Raw genomic sequence first — 23311 nt, forward strand, 5'->3', positions numbered from 1 at the left:
GTTTAGTGAGTCCACCAGATCAGAGGCAGTAGGGATGACCAGGGATGTTCTCTGTTTAGTGAGTCCTCCAGATCAGAGGCAGTAGGGATGACCAGGGATGTTCTCTGTTTAGTGAGTCCTCCAGATCAGAGGCAGTAGGGATGACCAGGGATGTTCTCTGTTTAGTGAGTCCACCAGATCAGAGGCAGTAGGGATGACCAGGGATGTTCTCTGTTTAGTGAGTCCTCCAGATCAGAGGCAGTAGGGATGACCAGGGATGTTCTCTGTTTAGTGAGTCCTCCAGATCAGAGGCAGTAGGGATGTTCTCTGTTTAGTGAGTCCTCCAGATCAGAGGGATGACCAGGGATGTTCTCTGTTTAGTGAGTCCTCCAGATCAGAGGCAGGAGGGATGTTCTCTGTTTAGTGAGTCCTCCAGATCAGAGGCGGTAGGGATGTTCTCTGTTTAGTGAGTCCTCCAGATCAGAGGCAGTAGGGATGACCAGGGATGTTCTCTGTTTAGTGAGTCCTCCAGATCAGAGGCAGTAGGGATGACCAGGGATGTTCTCTGTTTAGTGAGTCCACCAGATCAGAGGCAGTAGGGATGACCAGGGATGTTCTCTGTTTAGTGAGTCCTCCAGATCAGAGGCAGTAGGGATGACCAGGGATGTTCTCTGTTTAGTGAGTCCACCAGATCAGAGGCAGTAGGGATGACCAGGGATGTTCTCTGTTTAGTGAGTCCTCCAGATCAGAGGCAGTAGGGATGACCAGGGATGTTCTCTGTTTAGTGAGTCCACCAGATCAGAGGCAGTAGGGATGACCAGGGATGTTCTCTGTTTAGTGAGTCCACCAGATCAGAGGCAGTAGGGATGACCAGGGATGTTCTCTGTTTAGTGAGTCCACCAGATCAGAGGCAGTAGGGATGACCAGGGATGTTCTCTGTTTAGTGAGTCCACCAGATCAGAGGCAGTAGGGATGACCAGGGATGTTCTCTGTTTAGTGAGTCCACCAGATCAGAGGCAGTAGGGATGACCAGGGATGTTCTCTGTTTAGTGAGTCCACCAGATCAGAGGCAGTAGGGATGACCAGGGATGTTCTCTGTTTAGTGAGTCCACCAGATCAGAGGCAGTAGGGATGACCAGGGATATTCTCTGTTTAGTGAGTCCTCCAGATCAGAGGCAGTAGGGATGACCAGGGATGTTCTCTGTTTAGTGAGTCCACCAGATCAGAGGCAGTAGGGATGACCAGGGATATTCTCTGTTTAGTGAGTCCACCAGATCAGAGGCAGTAGGGATGACCAGGGATGTTCTCTGTTTAGTGAGTCCACCAGATCAGAGGCAGTAGGGATGACCAGGGATGTTCTCTGTTTAGTGAGTCCACCAGATCAGAGGCAGTAGGGATGACCAGGGATATTCTCTGTTTAGTGAATCCACCAGATCAGAGGCAGTAGGGATGACCAGGGATGTTCTCTGTTTAGTGAGTCCACCAGATCAGAGGCAGTAGGGATGACCAGGGATGTTCTATGTTTAGTGAGTCCTCCAGATCAGAGGCAGTAGGGATGACCAGGGATATTCTCTGTTTAGTGAATCCACCAGATCAGAGGCAGTAGGGATGACCAGGGATATTCTCTGTTTAGTGAGTCCACCAGATCAGAGGCAGTAGGGATGACCAGGGATGTTCTCTGTTTAGTGAGTCCACCAGATCAGAGGCAGTAGGGATGCCAGGGATGTTCTCTGTTTAGTGAGTCCACCAGATCAGAGGCAGTAGGGATGACCAGGGATATTCTCTGTTTAGTGAGTCCACCAGATCAGAGGCAGTAGGGATGACCAGGGATGTTCTCTGTTTAGTGAGTCCACCAGATCAGAGGCAGTAGGGATGACCAGGGATGTTCTATGTTTAGTGAGTCCTCCAGATCAGAGGCAGTAGGGATGACCAGGGATGCTCTCTGTTTAGTGAGTCCACCAGATCAGAGGCAGTAGGGATGACCAGGGATGTTCTCTGTTTAGTGAGTCCACCAGATCAGAGGCAGTAGGGATGACCAGGTATGTTCTCTGTTTAGTGAGTCCACCAGATCAGAGGCAGTAGGGATGACCAGGATGTTCTCTGTTTAGTGAGTCCACCAGATCAGAGGCAGTAGGGATGACCAGGGATATTCTCTGTTTAGTGAGTCCACCAGATCAGAGGCAGTAGGGATGACCAGGGATGTTCTCTGTTTAGTGAGTCCACCAGATCAGAGGCAGTAGGGATGACCAGGGATGTTCTCTGTTTAGTGAGTCCTCCAGATCAGAGGCAGTAGGGATGACCAGGGATGTTCTCTGTTTAGTGAGTCCACCAGATCAGAGGCAGTAGGGATGACCAGGGATGTTCTCTGTTTAGTGAGTCCACCAGATCAGAGGCAGTAGGGATGACCAGGGATGTTCTCTGTTTAGTGAGTCCTCCAGATCAGAGGCAGTAGGGATGACCAGGGATGTTCTCTGTTTAGTGAGTCCACCAGATCAGAGGCAGTAGGGATGTTCTCTGTTTAGTGAGTCCACCAGATCAGAGGCAGTAGGGATGACCAGGGATGTTCTCTGTTTAGTGAGTCCACCAGATCAGAGGCAGTAGGGATGACCAGGGATGTTCTCTGTTTAGTGAGTCCACCAGATCAGAGGCAGTAGGGATGACCAGGGATGTTCTCTGTTTAGTGAGTCCTCCAGATCAGAGGCAGTAGGGATGACCAGGGATGTTCTCTGTTTAGTGAGTCCACCAGATCAGAGGCAGTAGGGATGACCAGGGATGTTCTCTGTTTAGTGAGTCCACCAGATCAGAGGCAGTAGGGATGACCAGGGATGTTCTCTGTTTAGTGAGTCCACCAGATCAGAGGCAGTAGGGATGACCAGGGATATTCTCTGTTTAGTGAGTCCTCCAGATCAGAGGCAGTAGGGATGACCAGGGATGTTCTCTGTTTAGTGAGTCCTCCAGATCAGAGGCAGTAGGGATGACCAGGGATGTTCTCTGTTTAGTGAGTCCTCCAGATCAGAGGCAGTAGGGATGACCAGGGATATTCTCTGTTTAGTGAGTCCACCAGATCAGAGGCAGTAGGGATGACCAGGGATGTTCTCTGTTTAGTGAGTCCACCAGATCAGAGGCAGTAGGGATGACCAGGGATGTTCTCTGTTTAGTGAGTCCACCAGATCAGAGGCAGTAGGGATGACCAGGGATGTTCTCTGTTTAGTGAGTCCACCAGATCAGAGGCAGTAGGGATGACCAGGGATGTTCTCTGTTTAGTGAGTCCACCAGATCAGAGGCAGTAGGGATGACCAGGGATGTTCTCTGTTTAGTGAGTCCACCAGATCAGAGGCAGTAGGGATGACCAGGGATGTTCTCTGTTTAGTGAGTCCACCAGATCAGAGGCAGGGATGACCAGGGATGTTCTCTGTTTAGTGAGTCCACCAGATCAGAGGCAGTAGGGATGACCAGGGATGTTCTCTGTTTAGTGAGTCCACCAGATCAGAGGCAGTAGGGATGACCAAGGATATTCTCTGTTTAGTGAGTCCTCCAGATCAGAGGCAGTAGGGATGACCAGGGATGTTCTCTGTTTAGTGAGTCCACCAGATCAGAGGCAGTAGGGATGACCAGGGATATTCTCTGTTTAGTGAGTCCACCAGATCAGAGGCAGTAGGGATGACCAGGGATGTTCTCTGTTTAGTGAGTCCACCAGATCAGAGGCAGTAGGGATGACCAGGGATGTTCTCTGTTTAGTGAATCCACCAGATCAGAGGCAGTAGGGATGACTAGGGATGTTCTCTTGATAAGTGTGTGAATTGGGGGGGAGTGGGGTTATATCCTTCCTGTTTGGACCTGTCCGGGGGTGTCCTCGGATGGGGCCACAGTGTCTCCTGACCCCTCCTGCCTCCAGTATTTATGCTGCAGTAGTTTATGTGTCGGGGGGCTAGGGTCAGTTTGTTATATCTGGAGTACTTCTCCTGTCCTATTCGGTGTCCTGTGTGAATCTAAGTGTGCGCTCTCTAATTCTCTCATTCTCTCTTTCTTTCTCTCTCTCGGAGGACCTGAGCCCTAGGACCATGCCCCAGGACTACCTGACATTATGACTCCTTGCTGTCCCCAGTCCACCTGACCGTGCTGCTGCTCCAGTTTCAACTGTTCTGCCTTATTGTTATTCGACCATGCTGGTCATTTATGAACATTTGAACATCTTGGCCATGTTCTGTTATAATCTCAACCCGGCACAGCCAGAAGAGGACTGGCCACCCCACATAGCCTGGTTCCTCTTTAGGTTTCTTCCTAGGTTTTGGCCTTTCTAGGGAGTTTTTCCTAGCCACTGTGCTTCTACACCTGCATTGCTTGCTGTTTGGGGTTTTAGGCTGGGTTTCTGTACAGCACTTTGAGATATCAGCTGATGTACGAAGGGCTATATGAATACATTTGATATCAGCATCATGATTGGACCATTTTCCTGTCCTGCTAATCATTCAAAATGTAACTTAAGTAGTACTTTCACATTTTTTTTATTTAAGTACTTTACACACACACACACACACACACACACACACACACACACACACACACACACACACACACACACACACACACACACACACACACACTGTCCGGAGCCTGTTGCACATGAACCAGAAACCGAAGAGGCCTTGGTCACTCTCTGGTTTCATGAATCAAGGGTTCCTCACACCTCCAATCACACTTATTCTGAATCTCCATGAACAGTTTCCAAACACTGTGACCTTCTGTGACCTTCAAGTAAAAATGAGCCGATTTATGGTGGTCTTCCAAGTTAACACTCTTCTGTCTGGTCAGATTTTCGTTCATCGTCGAAGGAATGAGCGTTACACCGTGGCCTGTACTCTGAAGCAGGATCGATTTGGAGGCGGAGGGTCCGTCATGGTGTGTCACAGCCTCATCGGACTGAGCTTGTTGTCATTGCAGGCAATCAATGCTGTGCGTTACAGGGTAGACATCCTCCTCCCTCATGTGGTACCCTTCCTGCAGGCTCATCCTGACATGACCCTCCAGCATGACAATGCCACCAGCCATACTGCTTGTTCTGTGCGTGATTTCCTGCAAGACAGGAATGTCAGTGCTCTGCCATGGCCAGCGAAGAGCCCGGATCTCAATCCCATTGAGCACGTCTGGGACCTGTTGGATCGGAGGCTGAGGGCTAGGGCCATTCCCCACAGAAATGTGAGGATACTTGCAGGTACCTTGGTGGAAGAGTGGGGTAACATCTCACAGCAAGAACTGGCAAACCTGGTGCAGTCCATGAGGAGGAGATGCACTGCAGTACTTAATGCAGCTGGTGGCCACATTAGATACTGACTGTTACTTTTGATTTAGCCCCCCCCCCCCTTTGTTCAGGGACACATTATTCCATTTCTGTTAGTCACATGTCTGTGGAACTTGTTCAATTTATGTCTCAGTTGTTGAGTCCTGTTTTTTTATATATATAACTATCAATTGATTTCCTTTTCTATCAACTGAGTGTATGTATAATGGATGAATATATTGGGAATTATCAGGAAGGTGTCAGCTTGCAAATGTGTTGCCAAAGGGACATGTAAGTGAGATACTCTGGCTTATTAGGGCTACACAATAAGTCAAAGTTTAGGATCCACTGGTTCGGAAGGAAACAGAATGAGTCGTCACAATGGGTCATCACCAAAGTTCTACAATCACGCAACAATAGCTTATGATTCCAAAACAAAGTTCACCGTGACGACTTCTAGAACACTGGCTCAAAAGAACAGACATTCTGAAAAATGTACTTCAAATATTTTCACACATGCGAAGGAGGAACCGCTTAATATTTTTAAAATATAAAATCCAAACATTTTTTAATAAGAAATGGATGAGAGGCCAAATAAAGAGGCCAGAAAGCTCCGTTCCAACTTTGCGTGTGGATACGACAGAGCTGAGGCGCCACCTAAGGTACGTTGAGATATGCACAGTATTTCTGAAAGGGAAACTCAGAGATAGAATATTGTAAAAAAAATAATAATAATTTTAAGTCAAAATGTGTGCTTCTATGTTTCAAGCCAAAGAAGAGAAGGACTAACCCACCAACTGAGGATGCTGTAGAACACGGTATCACTATTCGCTCTTTGCCACCTGAACTGGTGAGATAACCACATCACACTGTGTGGTAGAGTATCATTTAAAATGGTCAAGTGCAAAGCCAGACCTAATTGCACACATTTGATCACATACAGGAAGTGTAAGTTTCTCGTTGTTTCATTCGTCACGTAAACCGTCAACATAACTAACCACTGTCAGAACATGGATTTGAACATTGTGCTATGATGGTCTCTGCTGTGTCTCTGCTCATAAAACGGATCTCTATCTCCAACCAATCACGCCCAAAGCTGGAAGAGATTCTGTCCAGAGTGTCAGTCAGTGACGTCATCGCCTTTGGAGCCACTTGCAGCACCTACCACCAGCTGAGCCTAAGCTCCTCCCTCTGGAGACGGCTCTGCCATCGCCAGGCAACGGGGACGCAGCAGCCTTCCACTGCCCCGCCCAACGACTGGCGAAGGACAGCCATCTTGAAATGTAAGAATAGAGGGAGAGACAGAGTCTGTTTGCGCTTTAATCAAATGGATTGTGTTCTGTTTGAATATATGCTGAAATAACATATAAAATGCAACATGCAACCATTTCTAATATTTTACTGAGTTACAGGTCATATCAGGAAATCAGTCAATTGAAATAAATTCATGTAGGCCCGAATCTATGGATTTCACATGACTGGGAATACAGATACACACACCTGTTGGTCAGAGACACCTTACAACGACAACAAAAAAGGCAGGGGTGTGGATCAGAAAACCAGTCTGCTGTGACCACCATGTGCCTCATGCAGAGCGACACATCTCCTTCACATTGAGTTGATCAGGCTGTTGATGGCGGCCTGTGGAATGTTGTCCCACTCCTCTTCAATGGCTGTGCGAAGTTGCTGGATATTGGCAGAAACAGGAACACGCTGTTGTACACGTCGATCCACAGCATCCCGAACATGCTCAATGGGGTGACATGTCTAGTGAGTATGCAGGCCATGGAGGAACTGGGACATTTTCAGCTTCCAGGTATTGTGTACATGGGGCCGTGCATTATCATGCTGAAACATGAGGTGATGGTGGTGGATAAATGACACGACAACGGGCCTCAAATTCTCGTCACGGCATCTCTGTGCATTCGAATTACCATCGATAAAATGCAATCGTGTTCATTATCCGTAGCTTATGCCTGACCGTACCATAACCCCACCGCCACCATGGGGCACTCTGTTCACAACGTTGACATCAGCAAACCGCTCGCCCACACCACACCATACATGTGGTCTGCGGTTGTGAGGCCGGATGGACGTACTGCCAAATTCTCTAAAACAACGTTGGAGTGGCTGTTTAATTGTCCCCAGCACAAGGTGCACCTGTGTAATGAGCATGCCGTTAAATCAGCTTCTTGATATGCCACACCTGTCAGGTGGATGGATTATCTTGTCAAAGGAGAAATGCTCACTAACAGGGATGTAAACAAATTTGAGCACCTAATTTCAGAGAAATACGTTTTTTTGGGCGTATGGAAAATATCTAGGATCTTTTATTTCTTTCAGCTCATGAAACATGGGACCAACACTTTACATGTTGAGTTTATATTTTTTGTTCAGTGTTCATCATCCTTTGACCGCTACGAATGATACCATCACATATGAAAACACTCTCCTGAGTTTATATATGAAAACAGTCTCCTGAGAAAACAGAAAATCAAACATGAGATCAAATCAACAAAATATAACAATGATCTATTGAATCAGTCCCACTCAAGACCTTCTCTCTACTTCCCACAGACTCCCAGGGCCTCCAGATGCAGCGTTTGGGCAGTGGGTGGTCCCGGACTCCCCAGTGGTGCAGGTCCGGGGGTCCCTCTGTGTCCCTGGCCGTTGTTCCTCCCCTGGCACTGGGCTACAGAAGGTCTCTGCCAACCCGCAACCACCTCCTGCTGTTTGACTACCAGGGCACCGTCTTCCTGCTGCGCAACGCCGCCACATCATCGCTCCGCGGTCACATGACTTGGAGGAGGGCCTCACGCCACACTGTGCTGTGTCAGAATGCCAAAGATGTGAGTGGGGGGGTACAGATTAGCTAGCCAGTATTGCTAGTATTGAAGTAAGAGGAAAGAAGGTGGAGGGTAGCTCATTGGGTTGGACACCCAACAGGAAGTTAAACTTTAGCTTGAACACTTTATAACACCCACACACACACTCCCTCTCTGTTTCTCTCTGTCACTATCTGTCTCTCTGTCTCTCTGTCTCTCTCTCTCACTCTCTCTCTCTCTCTGTCTCTCTGTCTCTCTCTCTCTCTCTCTCTCTCTCTCTCTCTCTCTCTCTGTCTCTCTCTCTCTCTCTGTCTCTCTCTCTCTCTCTGTCTCTCTCTCTCTCTCTCTCTCTCTCTCTCTCTCTGTCTCTCTGTCTCTCTCTGTCTCTGTCTCTCTCTCTCTCTCTCTCTCTCTCTGTCTCTCTCTGTCTCTCTCTCTGTCTCTCTGTCTCTCTCTGTCTCTCTGTCTCTCTGTCTCTCTCTCTCTCTCTGTCTCTCTCTCTCTCTCTCCTCTCTCTGTCTCTCTCTCTCTCTCTGTCTCTCTGTCTCTCTCTCTGTCTCTCTCTGTCTCTCTCTCTCTGACTCTGTCTCTCTCTCTCTCTCTCTCTGTCTCTGTCTCTCTCTGTCACTCTCTGTCTCTCTCTCTGTCTCTCTGTCTCTCTGTCTCTCTCTCTCTCTCTCTCTGTCTCTCTCTCTCTCTCTCTGTCTCTGTCTCTCTCTCTCTCTCCCTCTCTCTCTCCTCTCTCTCTCTGTCTCTCTCTGTCTCTTTCTCTCTCTCTCTCTCTCTGTCTCTCTCTCTCTCTCTCTCTCTCTCTCTGTCTCTGTCTCTGTCTCTCTCTGTCTCTCTCTCTGTCTCTCTTCTCTGTCTCTCTCTCTCTCTCTGTCTCTCTCTCTCTCTGTCTCTCTCTCTCTCTCTCTCTCTCTGTCTCTCTCTGTTTCTCTCTGTCTCTCTCTCTGTTCCTCTCGCTCCTCCACTCATAGTTTGCCGTGGATCCCCGTAGCGACAACTCCTTCCGTCAGTACATATACGTCCTGGTGAGCCGTGCGAACAGAGGTGCAGAGGCCGTACCCCCCAGCTGGCCCGGCGCCCCCGGCTCGGCCCCCTCTCTCACCCCTCCGCGGTGTGACTGTGTGGAAGTGTACCAGCAGGACACCAGCCAGAGGGTGTTCCGGATGACCTTTCACCCCTCCCTGACCTTCATACAGCTCCGCCTCACCGGCTCCGAGGTCAACAGGGTCCTGCTGCTGCTCACTGGTCAGTGTCTCTGAACATCGGATGGTCTGATTGGTTGATTGAAAATCAATTCAAATGAATTTTCAATTGAAAGTTTGATGTGGGGAGTTTTACAACTGAATGCAACACCGTGTATTAAACATCAGGAATTACATTTGATTTAAATATATAGTGCATTCGAAAAGTATTCAGACCCCTTGACTTTTTCTACATTTTGTTACATTACCGCCTTATTCTAAAACTGATTAAATATTTTTTTCCCCTCATCAATCTACACATTTATTTTGCACATTTTCACGTAAGTATTCAGACCCTATACTCAGTACTTGAAGCACCTTTTGGCATTGATTACAGCATCGAGTCTTCTTGGGTATGACGCTACAAGCTTGGCACACCTGTATTTGGGGAGTTTCTCACGTTCTTCTCTGCAGATCCTCTCTGTCAGGTTGGATGGGCAGTGTCATTGCACAGCTATTTTCAGGTTTCTCCAGAGATGTTCGATCGGGTTCACGTCCGGGCCCTGGCTGGGCCACTCAAGGACATTCAGAGACTTGTCCCAAAGCCACTCCTGCATTGTCTTGGCTGTGTGCTTAGGGTCGCTCTGGAGCAGCTTTTCATCAAGGATCTCTCTTTACTTTGCTCCGTTCATCTTTCCCTTGATCCTGACTAGTCTCCCTGTCGACCCTAAATAATCCTGACTAGTTTCCCAGTCCCTCCTATTTAAACCTGACTGATCTCCCAGTCTCCGCTCTTTAAACCTGACTAGTCTCCCAGTCCTCCCTCTTCAAACCTGACTAGTCTCCCAGTCTCCGCTCTTTAAACCTGACTAGTCTCCCAGTCCTCCCTCTTCAAACCTGACTAGTCTCCCAGTCTCCCTCTTTAAACCTGACTAGTCTCCCAGTCCTCCCTCTTCAAACCTGACTAGTCTCCCAGTCCCTCCTATTTAAACCTGACTGATCTCCCAGTCTCCGCTCTTTAAACCTGACTAGTCTCCCAGTCCTCCCTCTTCAAACCTGACTAGTCTCCCAGTCCTCCCTCTTCAAACCTGACTAGTCTCCCAGTCCTCCCTCTTCAAACCTGACTAGACTCCTAGTCCTCCCTCTTCAAACCTGACTAGTCTCCCTGTCCACCCTAAATAATCCTGACTAGTCTCCCTGTCCACCCTAAATAAACCTGCCTAGTCTCCCAGTCCCTCCTATTTAAACCTGACTAGTCTCCCAGTCTCCGCTCTTTAAACCTGACTAGTCTCCCAGTCCCTCCTATTCAAACCTGACTAGTCTCCCAGTCCTCCCTCTTCAAACCTGACTAGTCTCCCAGTCCTCCCTCTTCAAACCTGACTAGTCTCCCAGTCCCTCCTATTCAAACCTGACTAGTCTCCCAGTCCCCCCTCTTCAAACCTGACTAGTCTCCTCTGACTAGTCTCCCAGTCCCTCCTATTTAAACCTGACTAGTCTCCTCTGACTAGTCTCCCAGTCCCTCCTATTCAAACCTGACTAGTCTCCCAGTCCTCCCTCTTCAAACCTGACTAGTCTCCTCTGACTAGTCTCCCAGTCCCTCCTATTCAAACCTGACTAGTCTCCCAGTCCTCCCTCTTCAAACCTGACTAGTCTCCTCTGACTAGTCTCCCAGTCCCCCCTATTTAAACCTGACTGGTCTCCTCTGACTAGTCTCCCAGTCCCTCCTATTTAAACCTGACTAGTCTCCTCTGACTAGTCTCCCAGTCCCCCCTATTTAAACCTGACTGGTCTCCTCTGACTAGTCTCCCAGTCCCTCCTATTTAAACCTGACTAGTCTCCTCTGACTAGTCTCCCAGTCCCCCCTATTTAAACCTGACTAGTCTCCTCTGACTAGTCTCCCACTCCCTCCTATTTAAACCTGACTAGTTTCCCAGTCCCTCCTATTAAACCTGACTAGTCTCCCAGTCCCTCCTATTCAAACCTGACTAGTCTCCCAGTCCCTCCTATTCAGACCTGACTAGTCTCCCAGTCCCTCCTATTCAGACCTGACTAGTCTCCCAGTCCCTCCTATTCAGACCTGACTAGTCTCCCAGTCCCGCCTATTCAAACCTGACTAGTCTCCCAGTCCCTCCTATTCAAACCTGACTAGTTTCCCAGTCCCTCCTATTTAAACCTGACTAGTCTCCCAGTCCCTCCTATTGAAACCTGACTAGTCTCCCAGTCCCTCCTATTTAAACCTGACTAGTCTCCCAGTCCCTCCTATTGAAACCTGACTAGTCTCCCAGTCCCTCCTATTCAAACCTGACTAGTCTCCCAGTCCCTCCTATTCAAACCTGACTAGTCTCCCAGTCCCTCCTATTGAAACCTGACTAGTCTCCCAGTCCCTCCTATTTAAACCTGACTAGTCTCCCAGTCCCTCCTATTGAAACCTGACTAGTCTCCCAGTCCCTCCTATTCAAACCTGACTAGTCTCCCAGTCCCTCCTATTTAAACCTGACTAGTCTCCCAGTCCCTCCTATTTAAACCTGACTAGTCTCCCAGTCCCTCCTATTTAAACCTGACTAGTCTCCCAGTCCCTCCTATTCAAACCTGACTAGTCTCCCAGTCCCTCCTATTCAAACCTGACTAGTTTCCCAGTCCCTCCTATTTAAACCTGACTAGTCTCCCAGTCCCTCCTATTTAAACCTGACTAGTCTCCCAGTCCCTCCTATTCAAACCTGACTAGTCTCCCAGTCCCTCCTATTCAGACCTGACTAGTCTCCCAGTCCCTCCTATTCAAACCTGACTAGTCTCCCAGTCCCTCCTATTCAAACCTGACTAGTCTCCCAGTCCTCCCTCTTCAAACCTGACTAGTCTCCCAGTCCCCCCTCTTCAAACCTGACTAGTCTCCTCTGACTAGTCTCCCAGTCCCTCCTATTGAAACCTGACTAGTCTCCCAGTCCCTCCTATTGAAACCTGACTAGTCTCCCAGTCCCTCCTATTCAAACCTGACTAGTCTCCCAGTCCCTCCTATTCAGACCTGACTAGTCTCCCAGTCCCTCCTATTGAAACCTGACTAGTCTCCCAGTCCCCCCTCTTCAAACCTGACTAGTCTCCTCTGACTAGTCTCCCAGTCCCTCCTATTTAAACCTGACTAGTCTCCTCTGACTAGACTCCCAGTCCCTCCTATTCAAACCTGACTAGTCTCCCAGTCCCTCCTATTCAAACCTGACTAGTCTCCCAGTCCTCCCTCTTCAAACCTGACTAGTCTCCCAGTCCCTCCTATTTAAACCTGACTAGTCTCCCAGTCCCCCTATTTAAACCTGACTAGTCTCCTCTGACTAGTCTCCCAGTCCCTCCTATTTAAACCTGACTAGTCTCCCAGTCCCTCCTATTCAAACCTGACTAGTCTCCCAGTCCCTCCTATTCAAACCTGACTAGTCTCCCAGTCCCTCCTATTCAAACCTGACTAGTCTCCCAGTCCCTCCTATTCAAACCTGACTAGTCTCCCAGTCCCTCCTATTCAAACCTGACTAGTCTCCCAGTCCCTCCTATTCAAACCTGACTAGTCTCCCAGTCCCTCCTATTCAAACCTGACTAGTCTCCTCTGACTAGTCTCCCAGTCCCCCCTATTCAAACCTGACTAGTCTCCCACTCCCTCCTATTTAAACCTGACTAGTTTCCCAGTCCCTCCTATTTAAACCTGACTAGTCTCCCAGTCCCTCCTATTTAAACCTGACTAGTCTCCCAGTCCTCCCTCTTCAAACCTGACTAGTCTCCCAGTCCCTCCTATTCAAACCTGACTAGTCTCCCAGTCCCTCCTATTCAACCCTGACTAGTCTCCCAGTCCCTCCTATTTAAACCTGACTAGTCTCCTCTGACTAGTCTCCCAGTCCCTCCTATTGAAACCTGACTAGTCTCCCAGTCCCTCCTATTCAAACCTGACTAGTTTCCCAGTCCCTCCTATTCAAACCTGACTAGTCTCCCAGTCCCTCCTATTCAAACCTGACTAGTCTCCCAGTCCCTCCTATTCAGACCTGACTAGTCTCCCAGTCCCTCCTATTGAAACCTGACTAGTCTCCCAGTCCCCCCTCTTCAAACCTGACTAGTCTCCTCTGACTAGTCTCCCAGTCCCTCCTATTTAAACCTGACTAGTCTCCCAGTCCCTCTTATTCAACCCTGACTAGTCTCCCAGTCCCCCCTCTTCAAACCTGACTAGTCTCCTCTGACTAGTCTCCCAGTCCCTCCTATTTAAACCTGACTAGACTCCCAGTCCTCCCTCTTCAAACCTGACTAGTCTCCCAGTCCCTCCTATTCAAACCTGACTAGTCTCCCAGTCCCCCCTCTTCAAACCTGACTAGTCTCCTCTGACTAGTCTCCCAGTCCCTCCTATTCAAACCTGACTAGTCTCCCAGTCCCTCCTATTCAGACCTGACTAGTCTCTCAGTCCTCCCTCTTCAAACCTGACTAGTCTCCCAGTCCCTCCTATTCAAACCTGACTAGTCTCCCAGTCCTCCCTCTTCAAACCTGACTAGTCTCCCAGTCCCCCCTCTTCAAACCTGACTAGTCTCCTCTGACTAGTCTCCCAGTCCCTCCTATTCAGACCTGACTAGTCTCTCAGTCCTCCCTCTTCAAACCTGACTAGTCTCCCAGTCCCTCCTATTCAAACCTGACTAGTCTCCCAGTCCCTCCTATTCAAACCTGACTAGTCTCCTCTGACTAGTCTCCCAGTCCCTCCTATTCAGACCTGACTAGACTCCCAGTCCCTCCTATTCAGACCTGACTAGTCTCTCAGTCCTCCCTCTTCAAACCTGACTAGTCTCCTAGTCCCCCCTCTTCAAACCTGACTAGTCTCCTAGTCCCTCCTATTTAAACCTGACTAGTCTCCCAGTCCCCCCTCTTCAAACCTGACTAGTCTCCTAGTCCCCCCTCTTCAAACCTGACTAGTCTCCTAGTCCCTCCTATTTAAACCTGACTAGTCTCCCATTCTCTGCTCTTCAAACCTGACTCGTCTCCCATTCCTCCCTCTTCAAACCTGACTAGTGTCCTAGTCCCTCCTATTTAAACCTGACTAGTCTCCCACTCCCCGCTATTCAAACCTGACTAGTCTCCTAGTCCTCCCTATTCAAACCTGACTAGTCTCCCATTCTCTGCTCTTCAAACCTGACTCGTCTCCCATTCCTCCCTCTTCAAACCTGACTAGTCTCCTAGTCCCTCCTATTTAAACCTGACTAGTCTCCCACTCCCCGCTATTCAAACCTGACTAGTCTCCTAGTCCTCCCTCTTCAAACCTGACTAGTCTCCCAGTCCCCTTTATGTAATCCATTTTAGAACAAGGCTGTAACAAAATGTAGGAAAAGTCAAGGGGTCTGAATACTTTTTGTAGACACTGTAAATAGTTTACAAGATCCCTGACGTATAAATAAAAGCCAGTAAATGAACAACTTGTTTCTCTGAATTGTATCTCTCCATTTCCACCCTCAGATTCTGGGAAGGTCTATTCTCTGTCTGTGAATGAGACCCTGTTGAACACGCCCCGTTCCTACACCGTGCAGCTGGCTCTGAAGAAGATCAGCATCTCTCTACCTCACCTGCCCATCGCTCAGGTCCATTCCAGCTACAGCAGCATCCTCTACCTCACAGGTAAATATCACAGCACAGTTAGCATTGTTTTCTGTGAAACTCCATTGAAAAGAAGCTTGAGTTCAGTATATGACAGTTTCTGCGTGCAACAATGCTTCTTACATTGCGGTTTTCCATCCATGCTGGTATAAAAAGGTGTCATAAATCCCTTTCTCTCTTTCTCAGGCGAGGGTTCAGTCTATTTGGAGGTGCACTCCGTTGGTGTGTATCGTCAGTTCATTGGGACCCAGCAGGGTTACGATCCCCATGACATCCACACCCCTCTGCCGCTCTCCCTGCCCTACAAGGTGCAGAGATACATTTCCACCAAACACACGTTTGTCCACAGGTACACTCTTGAGAAAATGGTTCTGTCGCCAGAGGATATTCCAGGGAGAACACTTTTGGGTTCCATGTGGAACCCTTTTGTTATCCTACGAGGACAGCCAAATAACCTTTTAAGGTTCTAGATAGCACCTTTGTGTAGTATACATGGTATATTAGAATATATGGTATATTTATATATATGGTATATTAGTATATACGGTATATTAGCACATATGGTATATTTGTATAAATGGTATATTAGTATATACGGTATATTTGTATAAATGGTATATTAGTACATATGGTATATTAGTATATATGGTATATTGGTATATATGGTATATTGGTGTATATGGTATATTAGTACATATGGTATATTAGTATATATGGTATATTGGTATATATGGTATGGAACGGACGCTGCTCTTTGATGCAGAGTAGCTCACATTTTGCGAGCATGGAGAGGCCAGAGATAGCCAGGCATGGTAATTTGGGAGCATGGAGGCCAGGCATGGTAATTTGGGAGCATGGAGAGGCCAGAGATAACCAGGCATGGTAATTTGGGAGCATGGAGGCCAGGCATGGTAATTTGGGAGCATGGAGAGGCCAGAGATGGTAATTTGGGAGCATGGAGAGGCCAGAGATGGTAAATTGGAAGCATGGAGAGGCCAGAGATGGTAAATTGGAAGCATGGAGAGGCCAGAGATGGTAAATTGAAAGCATGGAGAGGCCAGAGATGGTAAATTGAAAGCATGGAGAGGCCAGAGATGGTAAATTGGAAGCATGGAGAGGCCAGAGATGGTAAATTGGAAGCATGGAGAGGCCAGAGATGGTAAATTGAAAGCATGGAGAGGCCAGAGATGGTAAATTGAAAGCATGGAGAGGCCAGAGATGGTAAATTGAAAGCATGGAGAGGCTAGAGATAACCAGACTAGTAAATTGTCCTCAGGAACAGATGTTGAGTATTGGAGAAAGGCCATCAGTGTTTGATCTGCAAACAATACAGTGGATGAAGGCTCTGCATGAGCAAGGTGAATGGATAAACGTGGTTATGGACAGTGAGGAAGAAGGAGAAGAGCCCAGTGCAGAGGGAAGATGTGTGTTGAGGAAGAATGTTGAGTACAATCTGTATTCTGCTGTCTCAGAAATGTAACCTGATAAGAATGAGGATGAATCACTGTACCTGCGGTGGCAGGTATGGAGAAGACCTCAGAGTCCCAGCCTCTCCCCTATGGTCATGCAAAAGATGATTCTTGCCCAGTGGGAGTGAAACTTTTGTAGAAAGTGGATCCCTACATTTTGACTGACCCATATGTAGTCTCAGGCTGGGTAGAAAATAATGTGGGTACTGTTCAAATCGGTGAAGGTAGCTCGAAGTGGACTTGGTGTTTCTTAGGCCCAGAGGGAGCGAGCGCTTCACATCACAGGCCTCAGGACAAAACCTGTGACTTCTCCGGAGTATATACGGTATATTAGCACATATGGTATATTTGTATAAATGGTATATTAGTATATACGGTATATTTGTATAAATGGTATATTAGTACATATGGTACATTAGTATATATGGTATATTAGTACATGTGGTATATTAGTATATATGGTCTATTAGTACATATGGTATATTAGTATATATGGTAAATTAATACATATGGTATATTAGTATATACGGTATATTAGCACATATGGTATATTTGTATAAATGGTATATTAGTATATACGGTATATTTGTATAAATGGTATATTAGTACATATGGTATATTAGTATATATGGTATATTGGTATATATGGTATATTGGTATATATGGTATATTAGTATATATGGTATATTAGTATATATGGTATATTAGTATATATGGTATTTTAGTACATATGGTATATTAGTACATATGGTACATTAGTATATATGGTATATTAGTACATGTGGTATATTAGTATATATGGTATATTAGCACATATGGTATATTTGTATAAATGGTATATTAGTATATACGGTATATTTGTATAAATGGTATATTAGTACATATGGTATATTAGTATAAATGGTATATTAGTATATACGGTATATTTGTATAAATGGTATATTAGTACATATGGTATATTAGTATATATGGTATATTGGTATATATGGTATATTAGCATATATGGTATATTAGTATATGGTATATTAGTACATATGGTATATTAGTAAATATGGTATATTAGTATATATGGTATATTAGTACATATGGTATATTAGTATATATGGTCTATTAGTACATATGGTATATTAGTATATATGGTAAATTAATACATATGGTATATTAGTATATATGGTATATTAGTATATATGATCTATTAATACATATGGTTTATTAGTATATATGGTCTATTAATACATATGGTATATTAGTATATATGGTATATTAGTACATATGGTATATTAGTATATATGATCTATTAATACATATGGTTTATTAGTATATATGGTATATTAGTATATATGGTCTATTAGTATATTTGGTATATTAGTTTATATGGTATATTGGTATATATATATATGGTATATTAGTATATATGGTCTATTAGTATATATGGTAAATGCATGCAGGATTCAAACCTACAACGGAGTTACCTTTGACCTCTGCTAGGTGGTGAAGTGCTCTCTGGGACTGAGCCACTTGTGCCTGCTGGACGATTGTGGCCGAGTCTTCATGCAGGGCAGCAACCGCTACGGACAGCTTGGCACAGGAGATAAGATCGACCGCGGCGAACCCACCGAGGTGTGTGTCTGTGCTTCCTCCCTTGTACACCTTACTGTCCAGTTTCCAGTTGAAACTGCATTTCTAACACCATAATATAAAAATCCATCAGGTAACAATTCCCCCTCTCCCCTGTTGTAGGTGGTACTGTCCAAGACTCCAGTGGAGGTGTGGTGTGGACTGAACCACTCGCTCGCCCTGCTGCAAGGGGAGTCTGGAGTGAAGGAAGTACAGGGCTGTGGCTGTGGAGGAGGCCGCCGACTGCCCGGCTGCTCCAAGGGAAGCGCTGTGTTCATCAAACTGAACATCGAGGTAAAGCTGCACTCTTTGTAATCTCCCTCTGGACATTTGATTGGTTAATTATCTAGCTGTTGGATTGGTTAATTTTCTTGCTGTCGGATTGGTTAATAATCTAGGTGTCGGATTGGTTAATTTTCTAGCTGTTTGATTGGTTAATTACAGTTGAAGTTGGAAGTTTACATACACTTAGGTTGGAGTCATAGGCTAATTGACATCTTTTGAGTCAATTGGAGGTCTACCTGTGGATGTATTTCAAGGCCTACCTTCAAACCCAGTGCCTCTTTGCTTGACACCATGGGAAAATCAATAGAAATCAGCTGAGACCTCAGAGAAAAATTGTAGACCTCCACAAGTCTGGTTCATTCTTGGGAGAAATTTCCAAATGCCTGAAGGTACCACGTTCATCTGTACAAACAACAGTATGCAAGTATAAACACCATGAGACCATGCAGCCGTCATACTGCTCAGGAAGGAGACTCGTTCTGTCTCCTAGAGATGAATGTACTTTGGTGCAAAAAGTGCAAATCAATCCCAGAACAACACCAAAGGACCTTGTGAAGATGCTGGAGGAAACAGGTACAAAAGTATCTATACCCACAGTAAAACGAGTCCTATATCGACATAACCTGAAAGGCCCCTCAGCAAGGAAGAAGCCACTGCTCCAAAACCGCAATAAAAAAAGCCAGACTACAGTTTACAACTGCACATGGGGACAAAGATCGTACTTTTTGGAGAAATGTCCTTTGGTCTGATGAAACAAAAATGGAACTGTTTGGCCATAATGACCATATTTATGTTTGGAGGAAAAAGGGGGAGGCTTGCAAGCCGAAGAACACCATCCCAACCGTGAAGCATGGGGGTGGCAGGATCATGTTGTGGGGGTGCTTTGCTGCAGGAGGGTCTGGTGCACTTCACAAAATAGATGGCTCATGAGGAAGGAACATTATGTGGATATATTGAAGCAACATCTCAAGACATCAGTCAGCAAGTTAAAGCTTGGTCGCAAATGGGTCTTCCAAATAGACAATGACTCCAAGCATACTTCCAAAGTTGTGGCAAAATGGCTTAAAAACAACAAAGTCAGGGTATTGGAGTGGCCATCACAAAGCCCTGATCTCAATCCCATAGAAAATTTGTGGGCAGAACTGAAAAAGCGTGTGCGAGCAAGGAGGCCTACAAACCTGACTCAGTTACACCAGCTCTGTCAGGAGGAATGGGACAAAATTCACCCAACTTATTGTGGGAAGCTTGTGGAAGGCTACACGACACATTTGACCTAAGTTCAACAATATAAAGGCAATGCTACCAAATACTAATTGAGTGTATGTAAACGTCTGACCCACTGGGAATGTGATGAAAGAAATAAAAACTGAAATAAATCATTCTCTCTACTATTATTCTGACTTTTCACATTCTTAAAATAAAGTGGGGATCCTAACTGACCTAAAACAGGAAATTGTTACTTGGATTAAATGTCAGGAATTGTGAAAAACTTCATTTAAATGTATTTGGCTATGCTGTATGTAAACTTCTGACTTCAACTGTATCTAGCTAGCTATAGACCTATGTTTGGGATTGACCATCAGGCACTGCGACAGGAGGAGTGGGACGGACGCTGCTCTTTGATGCAGAGTAGCTCACATTTTGCGAGCATGGAGAGGCCAGAGATAGCCAAGCATGGTAATTTGGGTGGCATGGAGAGGCCAGAGATAACCAGGCATGGTAATTTGGGAGCATGGAGGCCAGGCATGGTAATTTGGGAGCATGGAGGCCAGGCATGGTAATTTGGGTGGCATGGAGAGGCCAGAGATGGTAATTTGGGAGCATGGAGGCCAGGCATGGTAATTTGGGAGCATGGAGAGGCCAGAGATGGTAATTTGGAAGCATGGAGGCCAGGCATGGTAAATTGGGAGCATGGAGGCCAGGCATGGTAATTTGGGAGCATGGAGAGGCCAGAGATGGTAAATTGGAAGCATGGAGAGGCCAGAGATGGTAATTTGGGAGCATGGAGAGGCCAGAGATGGTAAATTGAAAGCATGGAGAGGCCAGAGATGGTAAATTGAAAGCATGGAGAGGCCAGAGATGGTAAATTGAAAGCATGGAGAGGCCAGAGATGGTAAATTGGAAGCATGGAGAGGCCAGAGATGGTAAATTGAAAGCATGGAGAGGCCAGAGATGGTAAATTGAAAGCATGGAGAGGCCAGAGATGGTAATTTGGGAGCATGGAGAGGCCAGAGATGGTAAATTGAAAGCATGGAGAGGCCAGAGATGGGAGCATGGAGAGGCCAGAGATGGTAAATTGAAAGCATGGAGAGGCCAGAGATGGTAAATTGAAAGCATGGAGAGGCCAGAGATGGTAAATTGGAAGCATGGAGAGGCCAGAGATGGTAAATTGAAAGCATGGAGAGGCCAGAGATGGTAAATGGTGAAAGCATGGAGAGGCCAGAGATGGTAAATTGAAAGCATGGAGAGGCCAGAGATGGTAAATTGAAAGCATGGAGAGGCCAGAGATGGTAAATTGGAAGCATGGAGAGGCCAGAGATGGTAAATTGCGAGCATGGAGAGGCCAGAGATAACCAGACTAGTAAATTGTCCTCAGGAACAGATGTTGAGTATTGGAGAAAGGCCAACAGTGTTTGATCTGCAAACAATACAGTGGATGAAGGCTCTGCATGAGCAAGGTGAATGGATAAACGTGGTTATGGACAGTGAGGAAGAAGGAGAAGAGCCCAGTGCAGAGGGAAGATGTGTGTTGAGGAAGAATGTTGAGTACAATCCGTATTCTGCTGTCTCAGAAATGTAACCTGATAAGAATGAGGATGAATCACTGTACCTGCGGTGGCAGGTGTGGAGAAGACCTCAGAGTCCCAGCCTCTCCCCTATGGTCATGCAAAAGATGATTCTTGCCCAGTGGGAGTGAAACTTTTGTAGAAAGTGGATCCCTACATTTTGACTGACCCATATGTAGTCTCAGGCTGGGTAGAAAATAATGTGGGTACTGTTCAAATCGGTGAAGGTAGCTCGAAGTGGACTTGGTGTTTCTTAGGCCCAGAGGGAGCGAGCGCTTCACATCACAGGCCTCAGGACAAAACCTGTGACTTCTCTGGAGCAGGGCGCCTTTGAAAGGAGTGATTACTGGGGTGAGGTGGTGCAACTAAAGTTGAAGATTCCCTGTGTCTGTGACACCTGCCGTTTGGCAAGCGTATTGAAACTGAGAAGACACCGTTATAGTCCTTTTGAGTTTTGAAGCAGAGTATTTACTTGACCAAGTCATGTTAGGAAATGTCAGTTATTCCAATGAGAGCTTTTGTGCCGAACCCACTGAGGTGTTTCAGATGCCAAGCTCATGGTCATGTTGCAGCAGTGTGGAGGAGGGACATTCCAAGATGTGAGAAGTGTGCAGGAAGGCATGGGACAAAGGAATGTGTATTATCGGGGGTAAAGAAAACAGTGTGTGTCAGTTGTGGGGATACCCATGTTGCTGGGGATCAGAAGTGCCTGGTGCGAGAGAGACAGGTTGAGGTTGGCAGGGTCAGAGTAGAACAGAAGTTCACATATGCTGAGGCAGTGAAGAGAGTAGAGGATGATGGGTCATGGGTGAGTAGTTTTACCTAGGCCAATACAGAGTGATATAATTTGTGCTTCAGCAAGGTTGGCTTCTTAGCATATCAACTGTACTGCAGAAATTAAACATAAATGACAGAAACGAGATGTTGTGGTGCCAGCTGTAGAGAAGTACTCGGGTGTACGAGGTTTTACTGTAGAAGACTTACACTATGTGTTGAACGAAAGAGTCCTGTCCTCCCGTCCTCCCGTCCCCCCGTCCTCCCAGCCTCCCATCCTCCCAGCCTGGTGTAAGATCAGTTTGGGTCAAAGAAGTGGAATGAGGTGTTTAAAAAATTAAAAAAATAGTAGAGGGTTAGTTTATAAAAATAAAAATAAATTAATGACAAAATCTAACGTGATCGACCATACACTCCTACACAGTAGGTGGCGGCATGCACAAACTGTGTGAACGCCATAATACCAAAGAAGAAGACCTATATTTGGTACTGTCATCTTTAACTATTGTATCTGTCCTCTTTCTCTCTTCCCCCAGGTGCCCCGTGCTGCCCGCTCTCTCTGTGCCTCCAAGGACTGCCTCTTCCTGCTATGTTGCCATGACATCGCCGAGCCCCCGCTGTTCCGCTGCCCCCCCCCTGTAAAGGAGGAGGATGAGGAGGAAAGTGAGGTGGCGAGAGATGAGAGGGAGAGGCTGATCTGGCAACTAGCCCAGCTGAGGGAGTGTGAGAGTCTGAGGCGAAAGGTGGACATCCTCCGCTGGGCTGTGCAGCGACACATGACCATTAACCCCGCCCACAGGGAGTTCCTGGTCCAAGCGCTGATCGCCATCCGGCCCGTGTCTGACGAGCCCAGCAGCCAGTCGTAACCACATTCACCAACGATGCCACCTTTTTCATATGAAACAATTGTGGCCAAAGACTCCATCCACATTGTGATGTTTTATTTTGCTTTTAATAAAAACAGCAGCATCAGTGTGTGTGTCAGATGTATTAATCCCTCGATCCTGTATCACTGAATCACGCTTCTGACTAGAGCAAGTACAGCTACGACTGGAAGTTACTTTTCGTAGCTGGTTAGGAGAATTAGGTTAAGGTTAGGAGAATTAACGTGGCAGGTTAGGAGAATTAACGTGGCAGGTTAGGAGAATTAACAATGTGGCTGGTTAGGAGAATTAACAATGTGGCTGGTTAGGAGAATTAACGTGGCAGGTTAGGAGAATTAACAATGTGGCAGGTTAGGAGAAATAACGTGGCAGGTTAAGAGAATTAGTGTGGCAGGTTAGGAGAATTAACGTGGCAGGTTAGGAGAATTAACGTGGCAGGTTAGGATAATTAACGTGGCAGGTTAGGAGAATTAACATGGCAGGTTAGGATAATTAATGTGGCAGGTTAGGAGAATTAACGTGGCAGGTTAGGAGAATTAACAATGTGGCAGGTTAGGAGAATTAACGTGGCAGGTTAGGCAGGCAGGTTAGGAGGAGAATTTGGCAGGTTAGGAGAATTAACG

At 46.5% G+C, this 23311-nt stretch overlaps 1 protein-coding gene across 1 annotated transcript; it reads left to right on the plus strand.

The window, feature by feature from the left end:
* The first annotated feature begins 5835 nt into the window (after positions 1-5835).
* Positions 5836-22769, plus strand: LOC118377973 (F-box only protein 24-like). Its single transcript, XM_052460732.1, has 10 exons — positions 5836-5919; positions 5952-6107; positions 6354-6540; positions 7835-8106; positions 9063-9336; positions 14736-14894; positions 15060-15181; positions 17831-17968; positions 18083-18253; positions 22341-22769. The coding sequence occupies exons 1-10, from the start codon at positions 5836-5838 to the stop codon at positions 22668-22670; spliced, it is 1893 nt and encodes a 630-aa protein (XP_052316692.1). The 3' UTR covers positions 22671-22769.
* Positions 22770-23311: the final 542 nt, after the last annotated feature.

Source organism: Oncorhynchus keta, chromosome 13, assembly GCF_023373465.1.
Source record: "Oncorhynchus keta strain PuntledgeMale-10-30-2019 chromosome 13, Oket_V2, whole genome shotgun sequence".
Taxonomy (NCBI): Eukaryota; Metazoa; Chordata; class Actinopteri; order Salmoniformes; family Salmonidae; genus Oncorhynchus; species Oncorhynchus keta.

Coding starts and splice junctions, on each gene's coding strand:
- LOC118377973 (XM_052460732.1), top strand. CDS start 5,836: ATGGATGAGAGGCCAAATAAAGAGGCCAGAAAGCTCCGTTCCAACTTT. Junction 6,541..7,834: donor AAGGACAGCCATCTTGAAAT/GTAAGAATAGAG, acceptor TACTTCCCACAG/ACTCCCAGGGCCTCCAGATG. Junction 14,895..15,059: donor CAGCATCCTCTACCTCACAG/GTAAATATCACA, acceptor TCTCTTTCTCAG/GCGAGGGTTCAGTCTATTTG.